The sequence below is a fragment of the Polistes canadensis genome, unplaced genomic scaffold (genome assembly GCF_001313835.1).
Source record: "Polistes canadensis isolate GaletaPanama2010 unplaced genomic scaffold, ASM131383v1 scaffold_49, whole genome shotgun sequence".
NCBI lineage: Eukaryota > Metazoa > Arthropoda > Insecta > Hymenoptera > Vespidae > Polistes > Polistes canadensis.
The window spans coordinates 196,765-209,694 of NW_014569596.1; the positions used below are offsets into that span (position 1 = coordinate 196,765).

The window sequence follows — 12,930 nt, forward strand, 5'->3', positions numbered from 1 at the left end:
AGTCACACACACAAACACGATCTTAGAGTAAAACAAAGGGTCAAACAAGGTTGCGTCTGGCAACCCTTTGAGGATGAATCGAGTTAAGGAGAAACGAATCGTTATCTCGTTCTGCTCACGATCGTTCGCGAGTCGATTTAATGGACCGTTCGCGGGCCGTTCACTCTGCTTACCGCAAAACGATCCTTGGGATTCTATCCTTTCTGTGGCGAGAAATCGCGAGGACGTTTCCGCGATTGAAGGTGCACGATAAATACACACATTCCTACAAAAGCCGAGAATAAATATCTGTTCGAAGCATGTTTGTGCGTGTGTGTGTGTGTGTGTGTGTATATAGTAATGTCTAGTCGCCTATCGCAGGAAACCCAATTAAAGCGTTATTTATTGTTTCGCGCCCTTTATCGAACGTTACTCGAAAAATAGGATAGGTTCGAATCCGAAGCATGAAGATCGCAAAACAGAGATTGCTGTTTGCTTTTCTCTATTCCATCGTACATCTTCCCTTTTCAAAGTTAACCCTTATTCGGTTGAGCTTTTATCCATTTTATCATCTAAGCAAACATTTGATTCTACACGCTTGTATCATTCGCGATAATATTATAAAAATTTGCATTTAACGCGTCTTATTATTTATTTACAGTCATTGCTTTTTAAAAAAATGTAATCTTTCATCGTACGATGAAATACTAAATAAAAAATTCTTTTATTCGTATCAATGAATGACCATCGTACGATGCACATTCATCGATGGGACGTTCCTTGAATTTCAAATTATCTAACTACTAGCTTTTATTTTCAACGAATGGTAGGTAAAGGGGCATTAACCGTGAACAACTCGATGTACAATCGTGCGTTGATTTTTAACAAGAGAATTCATTTACAAATTCAAGCGTGATCGTAACGGTGAATGGAATCGAAAAGAAGTATCTTCGTTAAGAGAAGAGGAAAAGGATAGAAAGAGAAATGTAAAAGTACACCTTGGTAATTGGCCGTTCGTAATTAACAAGAATGATAATAACGATGGGCGATGATGATGATGATGATGATGATGATGATGATGATGATAATGATAATCATGACGACTACGGTAATATTATTCCGCATTATATTCGCTCGAGAAAGCATGATGCGCTAAAAGAACGAACAGTCTTCTTCTCTCACCGATTTCAAAGTCGATCAACTGGCACGAAGCTTTGCCCACGATTTTATCATCGCTCATCTCGCGTTAAACCAATTGAATTTATTTCTATTCTCACGAACGCTTATTGTCAATCTATTTCTAGTTATTTATTTGAAATTTATTCGCATATTCGAAAGTAGGTATCATACGAATAATGATTTAAATGTCGTCATATTTCGCGTTAATCATTTTTATTGTCTTTTTTTACATACAATTGATTTACAAATGGATATTAACAAGCGAGAGTTTCGAGAATGTAGACAAGAAAAACTTGAATTTGTTCGGTTAGACACATTTCTCGTGCTGACAATTTCAATGAAATAAATTCCAAGAAATGATTATTATTCGCATAGAAGACCGCGTAGGGCGGGTCCGGATGCAATTTGTCGACACATATGGGAGATACGGATTACTTTCATATTTACTTTCCACGAAGAGAATCTCAACATAGCGTTGGTGAAATTTCGCCACTCTCACAGAACGAATGGAAATTGTCGCGTGTTCTATGTCCACTGGTAAGAAGAGAAAAGTTATTTGATATATTAGTTAGACCGTTGTGTTTAGTATAAAAATACTGGAGGGCATCTCTCGATTCAATCTTTCTCGATTAGGAAGGTACCTACTATGCTAACGGTAAGTCGATCGTCGGATAAACGGTGTGCTCGTCCATCACGAACGACGACGATAATTGGACATTCGAGGAAATTGGTAATTACGAGAGAAAAAAAAAAAAACAAAACAAAAAAAAGTCAACGAGATGGCAGAATGCATCTGTCATGAAATTGATAGCAACGACTTTCGACTTTATTGCTTTGACATTAAATACGTCCGATTGGACGTTCGAGAGTAAACTGGAATAAATGGAATACAAATGTCGCGATAAAATTGTTCACGTCGACGTTATCCCTTGTAATTGTTGTATTCTAGATGATTTTTGTTTCTTTTAACAATTGGAATTTTATTTTTAATCTCATTAGCTATCTATAACGAGATATTTACATCGGTAATAATAAGTAATGATACCGCGATCTAACCGACGGGTTATAGCATAATGGAATATAAATGATGAAATTACTTAAAGCGCTCACGCGTTATAGAGAATTCGATCGTTACATTTGTTACTACGATCATTTGTCGAGTTACGATATAAACGATTTCGATACGACCGATGACCCATCAAGGAAATTCATCATCTACCCATACCACCGTTCCATCGTTCGACTTATCGGAGACGTAATTAATGTTCCTTCATTAAGCGACCTATGGTAATTTGCATTTGGCCGATCTTTCGATTGCAATACTCCATGTAACGCGTTAATGAATAGTAAGATTCTAATAAGCGATCGTATAATAAAACTTTTTTAACATACTTCTCGAACTTTCGTAGTGTTACTTAAACGATTTCCGGATATTTCGTTATATTTATTTTCAAATTAATTGAAAGAAAAAAGATAAGACTAGCAGAAAAATTTGATACGAAATATGATAAGAGTGATAGAATTCATTAATATTCAAATGTTTATGTTTTATCGCACAAATCATGCAGTAATTAATATTGATATATATTATTCTCATTATTTAAAATATAAAGAATTTAACATCAAGAGTCTGACTTGAAGTTCGCAATTACAGACGTAATAAAAGTCATTAGAAACGATCAGAAGCGACCCCATAGAGAGTATAGGACTCCACCAATTAATTAAACGGCGCTATTAATAGAAGCTATCTTAGTCGTACACGTTGTTATAATACATTCGCGTGGTATAAAAGTTATATTATAAGGTAAGAGATGGATGTTTTATAAAAGGGAACACCAACCGGTCGGGCCACCGTTCTTGCAAACCTAATTTTTTTCTATATATAATCTAGAGTTATAATTATTCGTAATATTAACTGGCCAATTATTACTCGTTAATTAAGTGCGACACGGTTATTTGCATTCTTGCTTTATACGTGGTTCATTCGATTTTCATGAGAGATGGCAATGCAAAATAAATAGAAAGAAAGAAACAAATCAAAAGAAATAGTGAGTTGTTATTCTGTTTTCTCTCTTACATCGCATAGAAGCAAAGTCTCGCATCTTAATTCTCCCTCCTTTATCGTGAGCAAGGACTCCCTTTTAATCGATCTTTCTGCTCGTTCTAGTAGAAAGAGTCGCGATACGGTGCGACTCTAACAGCAAAACGGTTTATTAGAATCAAAAGGTATTAAATTGTACGGAACATCGTGTAGAACGGAAATTGGTAGCGAGTAATACAAGCTATATCTAACGAGTCTCCTTTGAGAATCAGAAAGTAGTCTCGCGAGTTAAACGCTCGTCTTAGGAAATGGATTATACTGCCTGATAAACTAGGAAACAGTTAGAACTAAGTGTAGAAAGGATTTAGCACGCTAAAGGATTATAACGTCCATTGTATCGAATACAGGATTCGATTTAATTGACCTTAGTTCGAAGCTCGTTGTACCTCGTTGAAGACTTCTATGTATGTATGTATGTATGCATGTATGTATGTATGAGAAAACGATGTTTATTCTTTCCTGATTTGGAAAATTGAATGCGCATGATTTTCTTATTTGGATATCGTAGTTTCCTATGAAACTTCATTTATATTTCTTTTCCTTACCTCAATCTTTTTTTTTTATTAAAGAACGATCCAATAATATTTTCGAAAAGTACATTGAACCGATCAAAGTCTAACTGGTTTCGTAACACTTACAAGTTTAAAATTCTTCGAAAATGCCGTTAAATATTATCGTATATACCGTTATGAATAGAATTTTCGGTCATTACCACTGAGACATCGAATATTTATACATATTTGATAACATCTTCGTTAACGAAGTCATATTAAATGTATACTATATTACGATACATTTATATTCAACGAGTGATATGTGTGTGTGTGTGATATATCTTTCGAAATAAGTTTCATAAGATGAAAATGGAAACAAAGCGGAAAAGAAATTGTTTTTTATTAAAAATGTCTTACATCCTCAGAACGACGAAGAAGGTAAGACAACGTTGACAAAGTTGGTATAAGGATCTCTTTTATTCTATCAATTGGTTTTTTGTCACGTTATAAGATATATCGGATCAAAAACAATACTTCCTTCGGATATGAACTCGATGACGATAGTAATAATAATAATAATAATAAAATTAATGTTAATGAGATAAAATAATAATAACAATAAGAAGAATAATAACAGTAATAATGAAGAAGCCGATGATGTGCGAGAAATAGGCTACGTGACTTTGTGTTAAAGAGCTAAGGCATTTCTGTAATCGTCGGTAATTGGCGCGTAAGTAACGACCGAGGGCTTTTTTGTCGACTTTTACACGCGAGAAAACAAACGTGCACGGTTAATCCCGAGCGCATGCGTGCCCGCGATTAAACAACAAGCGTGTGCACTATTTACAATTCATTGTGCGTAGAATGAAACTAAGGTTTGTCTCGTTAAAGTTTATTCTATCATTGAGAAAGAAAAAGAGATGGTATAAGAGAAAAATTCATTACTTGCTATCTCGAAAGAAAGAAAATCCATGAATGCCATTTCCATTAACGGAAACACGTCGAAAAAGTTTTAATCGCGTTGGTCCCTCGAGAAAATTCTGTCCAAGGTAAGGGACATTGCACTTGCCATTGTTATATTTCTTTTCAAAACTTACGAAGATCGGAATGAAAAAAATGATCTCTTGGATTTTCGTTTAAATAGAAAAATGATAATCTCTCTATAATACGTTGACTTTTTCTATTTGTCAAAACAATATTAATCATAATAAATCTATCGTAATATTAACGATAAGATTGTAATATACGTTTATGAAATCCATGAAATAACTGTCAGGAACTTGTGTTTATCGTAATCACCCACGTATCGCCAACGCAAATTTCCCACACGTTCGAGAACGAATGTTGTATAAAGTGAGGAAAATTTTATGAAAATAATCTTTGAAAAAATTCATAAAAAAGAAAAAAAAAGATATATATATATGTATCCTTATAAGTAAGGATATAGAATGTAAATTGAAAATCATCAACGTGACTCTTGTCCCATAACATTACCTGGATATTTTTTGAACGATGACACCAAGTGGCCTAATTTCTCCGGAGACGGAGCATGTCTTCGTGGATGACATAAAAAAAGTCAAAGATAATAAAACTTTCACGTGAAAAATCTGCCTCTTATTATCATGATTTCAAATTCGACCAATTGATGATCGATCATCGAGAACTTCACTGAATTCAGTAATAATAGCACCAAAGGCTCCAATCAAAAACGTTCCCTTTCGATCGATCGTCCGTTCTTCGAGACGGTCGGAGGTTTACTGACACCGGCGCTTCCACCTGCTTGTAACTCCAACCAAGTTTACCCGAGTTTATCCCCCGATGCGTCACACGCGCGCGCAACCAAACTCCTGACTACGAGGGAAGAGACACACAAAACGAAAGAAGACTATACCTAGTTGATAATCAACCGTTTTCTTGTCTTTCCTATCCCCTCTGCTCTTTTATTCCCCCTCCTCTACCCCCTTTTCCTGATCCTTTCTATTTCTCTTTCTCTCTCTCTCTCTCTTGTTCTTATATTTAAGGTGCATATAAAACAGATGTATATAGGATACATCTGATAATACTTGGATGCTTGCTTGCTGGACCGGCCTTCTCGTGACGCAGCGGATGTTCACGGAGATCATTATCCTTGATAATCTACGTTCAGTCAAGAAGACAGCAATGTGTTTATTTTTTCTTTTTTTTTTTTTTTTTTAAATCTATCTCGTATAATGTTTACGCCACCTTCTTCACTACCTACTTTTTTCTAATATTAAAAAATGAAAATGAATGGAAGTATACTCTTATGATAGATTCAAGATAGTTTTTTCTTTTGTCACGTTTTATGTCTATGATTAAATCAACACACGATTTTTTCATTTTGTAATATGAAAAGACAATATTTAGACAAGATCAACTTTTTTTTAATGTTCGTAGGTATTGTTATATATGTATATATATAATTTATGCAAATTTTCAAAATGATTTTGTGTTTCTCGAGAGTAATATAAAATTATTAAAAGAAAATTGATCGTTTTCTTTCTTTAACATTGTGAGATTGTTGAAAAACAATTAGATAATACAAATTTGTATATAATTCTGGTCTATATATGAAATAATCATCGATAATTTCTACCAATTCAATTAAACAGCGTTCTACTACTTTCAATAATATATTTCCCTCGATTATTAAAAATAAGCTTTACTTTTACTGTTCAACGATCATTCTTACTCAATTAATAAAATAACAAAATAATTAATTAATTACGTATTCGTATTATAATACTGTTAAAGTTCACTACTACTACCGTCCAACTATATCTGCAATTAAAACCAATCTACTTTCCCGGGTAAGCATGCAAGCTGAAAAGGGATTTACTATTACCAATTAAGTACCAAAGCTGGTAAAACAGAAATCTAGTAATACTTAAAGAACATATAAATCGATATGTCAGAGACTGATTATTACTAGCGATGTTACCGATTCTAAATCCAACATCTTAGCTTTTGTTACTCGACAAAGAAGTACTCTACCATTACCTCTCAATGTGCAAACAGCTACCTTACCGACTGCATCTAAAACAGCATCTTACTGTTTTTATTTTTTACATCTCGATATATAGCACATCTACTTTATCAACGTTAAATACTAAGGAAAGGTTGAATTGAAGAAATCTTACCTATCGAATGCGAGGCTGTCCTGTCGATAAGCACAATCGTTGCAACCGCTGCATCTTGACGATAATTCTGTTTCTCGATCGATATCATCGCAATGGCTTGGAGTTTTTCGATGATCAGCGACCATAGACCAAGTTCGATGAATAAGGTATAGCAAATAGAGTGGTTTATTGCGTCGGCAAGGTTGCGATCTTGTATTCCCCATTATGCTCAAATTTGTTTGATACCTTCTTTAATGACTCTTTTTATCTTTCCGCAAGAGGAAACATCCGATAAAGGGTATTAGGTATTTTTCGTTCATTAAATTATCACATTTGTAATCTCAATCCTAATTCAAATAGACAACCATATTATTCTGTTTACACGAAATATATTACGCTATGCAAAACTTTACGATTACCACGATAGCATGACTCGGTCACCGGAGGTCATGAGATCTTGAGATTACAGAATGGTATGACTTCAATGGCTCTGGCCTTGAAACATGTTCCTTTGCCTTTATATCATGGTATACGTAACACTTTCCAATGCAATCATATGGCAGTCATTCACACTTTTTTGATACTCGTAACATGAATCGTTAGTAGATACACACACCTGTTATTTTATATTTGATTATCTTTCTTCTGGTATATATATATAAGTTATATTTTCACACACAGTTATGGTATATCTTTAACATGAAACAACACACAATTATACTAGCTTGTTTAAATTTTCGTAAGAAAAATAATAACTCTGTCGGATGGTATTTGGTCACACGTTATCCTCCTGTCCCCTTCAAGTAAGATTATCGCTATTCTTGTATCACATTGTTCCTTTCCTGCAATAGTGTTTACACTTGCGTAATTACAGGTCGAGGCAACGACACGAAACTAGCATTTACGGAACGGCGAGTGCTGCACTTCCTCGAGCAGCGAAAGGACTAAAAGTCGCGCTTTTATGAACCGAGTTTATTAAGATATTGCGCATAGGACGTCCATAAATTATTCTCACGATTCGTACGTGGGAACGTAGTACGTTCATGTAATTTCATAGTTTCATCGCGAGGCCCGTACGCGAACACACCCCGAAGCGATACGACTTTCTTGCTCATCGCTATTAACGAATGAAGAATTACTATACGATAAGAGAAGAGGGTATTTCGTTGTTGTAATTTTCCATAAGAAATTTCATAGATAAATCGATTGTTAAATTTCTTTTCTATTATATAGTTTCATAATCAATTTATCATATTAGTGTATCAAAATAAGAATAAAAAAAAATGACTCATTGAATGCACGATTCCACTATGGAATTTCTCTGCTTTCACGGTGAAGACACTACCCACGTATTCCACTCTCTAATTCAAGCCCATCCTACGAGTTTACGAAGACATAAAGCATCATGCGATCCTTCTTCATCTTCTTTTTTTTTTTTTTTCGTCCGTGAAGACGTGCAAAAATGAAGTCGGCGTTTCCTGTAATTTTATTTTACGTATCACGAAACACCATCATTTTCTTCTATAAAATGCACATATTTTTTTTTTTGTTTCCACAATTTATTCCGATCACGTTTTCAATAATATTCATTTCACGATTAACGGTATTTTCGTTTCCAGGATCACCCGCGTTGTTATCCCTTGTATTGTTCGATTTATGTACTTTCATGTCCCGTAGTAGAAACCAGTAGCAACCTTTTGTCGTGGACGAATTTACACGTCGTTAAATACACGTTGAAAGAAAAAAAGGTGACCGTTAATGTCGTTAGAAGTGAAAAACGTGTCTCCTATTTCGTAGTTGTCGTTTTCGTCTTCTTCGTCGTCGTCTAACGAACGGATTCCCATACTTTGTGCAAGAAGTATGACGACGTTCGCTCCTTTCAAGCGGTCCTACATCCTGTCGCGCACACCTCAGACACAACGAAAGGTAATCTTCGTATAGTTATTTTTCTTATTCTTATTCTTCTTTTCCTTTAAATCATGGATTTACGTAAGATTACTAGTATACTATTGTTCAGTTTGAATAGTCTACGTCGAGTAGCACTGTTTAACATAGCACGTATCGATATACATTGCTTATTTTGTTCTTGCTTATTTTTTTCTTCTTCTTTTTCTTCTTCTTCTTCTTCCACGTTACCAACTATGAGAGAATGGAAAATGGAATACTTAAAATCGTTAAGGATACTCTTACATTACCAAGCGCGCGTGATCATTAATCTTTCTCAGCGATCAATCGGAAGTACGTTAAGCGGAAATGAAAATAATGAGCTTAAAACTTGTCGGTAATCTCGATCGTTATTTCATGCGCGATAGAGTCACCTACTCGTAAATATCTATTTATTGATGTAATAAAGAACGTTACTACGTGAAAAACTCGAAGTTTCATTAGCATAATTTTCTTATTTAATTTTGTTATTATTTTTTTCAAAGATAACGCGCGAATCGAAGAAATGGATCGGCTTTCTCGTTGGAATGACTAACGAAAAAGAGTTCGATAACCTTGACGTTAGGCAATCGACTAACGAAATTAAAAGAACGGTTAGCTGAGAAATTGCCTTGCATTACGTTGCAGTGGCTAGTGCATCCTTTGCTAAACCACATCGAACGACGTAGCCGCGTGAAAAGAATAAATTGTTTTTTTTTTTATTCCACAGGAAAGCCCACTGATCTACTGACACGCGAAAAACTCTCTAAACCGTTACGTATTACGCATCGGGAGCATTAGTAAAAGCCGTTTAAATTATTTTTTCTACTCAACTTATCGTGCTGGAAAAAGAAAAAAAAAATAATAATCACGAAACGATACGCGGTAATACGAGGAAAATTTCTTGAACGCATCGACAAAAATGAAACGAACGAATTGTCGATTGTTCATTATATTTCATATCAATGTACGCGCAAAATACATTAACGAAACAATGTACGGTAAATACATAAAATGAAAAATCGTGATGTCAAACTAATACATTATAATTACCATCGACGATAATTGTCATTTAGATTTGACGAGAGACGCTTATGTTTACATAGCTTATGATTTTTTAGTCCACATACTACGCTTTCTCACGATTAATAATCTTCACTGACAACTATGTAAACGTAAAAGAAAGCTTTGTAAAAGGCTATTTAATACGATGTTACATCTATATTAACTTCGAAGTTGCAAGTTAATAATAATCTATTTGATTACGCATCAATCACTTTTTATACAATCTCCTTTTACGGCTTCTTAATATAAATCTCGAGATAATCATAAATAAAAGAGAAGAAAAGAAAAAAAAAACTAAAGTCCGAGATAATAATTAGAGGGAATCGTAAAACTTTATATGGTAACTTTAACGAGGGTCTCATTAATCCCGTCGATGAAGCGTCATACCGACCAGTGAATAAGCTTTCTTCCCACGTAAGACGAATGGCTAAGCAAATTCTCGAGGTAAACGAGAAGCCGATCCACTTCGCACGTTCGCACTATCTCGAGAATAAACTCCGATTATCTCGCTTGAAATTCTTATCACGAGTATATTAATCCAACAAGAATATATTTCCTTATTATTATATTAAAAAATAATGAATGATATATCTAAGAAGAAATGTGACAATAAAAGAATATATATATAAACACTAAAAGGTAATACTCGAAATAATATTGTTGTCACATGTCACGATTATCTCGCGCAATAAATGTCGAAAGGTAAACATCTTTAACATCTCTCTCTTTCTCTCTCTTTCTTTTAACTCTTTCTTTATCTTTCTTACTAACAATTTATCCTTTATCCTGTCTCTCGTAAGTAAGAAGGCACTTGGCTCAATCGAGGAGCCGGTATTTTCTCGCTTTTAAAGGACAGATCGTTGAGGATTCTTGAGAGATCAGGTCTGACCTTTTGAGCCCGTCGAAAAGTCACGCGAAAGAGGAGTAGCTCTCTTCTCTCTCTCTCTCTCTCTCTCTCTCTCGAATAGGAGCCTCTCTTGAGGCATTCACCGTGCGAGTTTCGAGAGCCGACTGTCGAGCCGCAAATGCCCGAAGGTGCACGTGCACAAACCGTTGCCCCTCGTCCTCGCCTTCTCTCTCTCTTTCTTTCTCTCTCTCTTTCTCTATTTCTGCTCTTTACTTCTCTCTTATTCGCCAAAGCCTTGGAGAACGCTGGATCTTCTTCTTCTTCTTCTCCTCCTCCTTCTTCTTCTTCTTCTTTCAACCGGTCGCCGCTCATCGTTCGCCACCTTTCAAGCAACTGCGAAAAGGGCTATAAGCCCTCGGACTCGAATCGAGATCTTAGCCTTTCGATTCTGTGTTCTGTTGACCGTCGGCACGTGAACCAGATTTTACAAGGTTACCATTCGCCCAGCTTCTCCAAACCGGCTAAATTCTTCGCATTGGTAACCTCTTTACGAAACTACTCTTTAACATTCTCTTTTTCTTTCTTTCAATTCATTTTTTTTATTTTTCCTCGACACAACGTTTTAACTTGCTCGAACTTTACGAATTCTTTTTTTCTTTTTTTTTTTTCTTGTAATTATTTCTGTACTTGAATTTTTATAATAATTTTACAAACGCGCGTATATGCGTGATTAATGTTGAATAACGTCAGATCGATAAAATTCACATAGTTGTAATATATTATAGTTGAGAAACGAACGTGATACTACATTAGACAAATGGCGTGATGGCGATAGCGAACAATTTAAAACGGGACTGTAACTCATTATTGAAATTACTTCTATCGTTCTTACAATTAGTCGTTAATGAATGTTGTAACTTTAAATATGTTATATCGAGCTAGCGATAATACAAATATTTCTATGTTAGAATATATATTATTATTTGTATATATGTAAGTGTATACATGGATATACTTTGGATGTCTCCGTAGTTACAGCTTCGCCAGTTTGCGAAAGTAAGTGAGGTTTGCTAATGAGAGATAATCAAGTACCGCTCGAAGAAAAATATCAGCCACGAATATAACTTTCGAAAGAATAAAATTCTATTTAACGGCGTTTAACGAGCTAAAAATATTGGATAAGAAGTTTTCTACTTCGTTATAAATTATACTTTCATTAATTATCACATTTCTCGTGCCTTTTATAATATCGACTTTTAAAATCGATAAAAATTCCAAGACATTTGAAGAGAAAGATCGATCGTTATACTTCTGTAATCGAATATACAGTTACAACAGCTCTATCAAGATATCAGAAACGTCTCGATTAATCGTGATAAATTATCTTCAACCGATCAAGAGCAAAGAAGATTATGAGTTTCCATAGTACGATTTAGTTCAAACGATAACTTAGGTCGTTTTTACCTTTTTCTCTCTCTCTCTTTCTCTCTTTCAAGATTATTCATTAAAAGTACCGGAAAGTCTTGTCAATTTAACTATAAAATTTCTAACGCGAATATAAGACAAAAAAATAATAAATATATTTAATCAACGAAACACGACCACCATCATTTTCAATCATCTTTTTCTATCTTTCAAATAAAAAACTATTTTCCAATACGTCTAATAAATAATGCATCTTATGTGCAAATTTTTGAACGAAATTTTGTGTAGGTTACATTTAGCGTTGGTTGACCCATGTCTCTAATAAGATACTAATGGCCAATGTAAATCTTATGTTAGATGTGGATGGCTTCGGGTTTTACAAGCTGACGGCTTTTTGCCGTAAGTTGAGTTCACCACTGGTTGTGGAAAACCGAATCTTCTTCTCTTATCTATTTCTATCTTTCTCTCTTATTCTCATAGAACGTTCGGATTAAAGCTTAAGACTAGCTATAGTGTACACCAAGCGAGACGTAGAATCTTCTCTAAGGTATATACACATGTATTATATATATGCGTGTATCTAAGACCCTAGGAAAACTCCTACGATCCAGAGACGATTAGGCTTACGGGGCTGACCTGAGATAAGCGTTCACACTCGTGTATCATTCTGTAAGAACTAACGTAACTTCCGGGTGTCTGCGAGATCTTCAGAGAACAAGGAAGTACTGTGGAGGAGGATATGCTAATGAACGATAAGACCAGTTTCCTAACAATTCCGGC

At 34.8% G+C, this 12,930-nt stretch overlaps 1 protein-coding gene across 4 annotated transcripts in view; it reads right to left on the reverse strand.

The window, feature by feature from the left end:
• Positions 1–8,153, reverse strand: part of LOC106785387 — a 41,278-nt gene extending 33,125 nt beyond the window's left edge. For 3 of the 4 annotated variants that reach the window (XM_014745798.1, XM_014745797.1, XM_014745801.1), the window contains exon 1: positions 6,912–8,153. In XM_014745798.1, coding sequence (XP_014601284.1) covers positions 6,912–7,114 — 203 coding nt within the window. In that variant the 5' untranslated portion in view covers positions 7,115–8,153. Of the gene's footprint in view, positions 1–5,247; positions 5,588–6,911 lie in introns of those variants that run through there. The other variant, XM_014745799.1, reaches the window with a different exon arrangement.
• Positions 8,154–12,930: the final 4,777 nt, after the last annotated feature.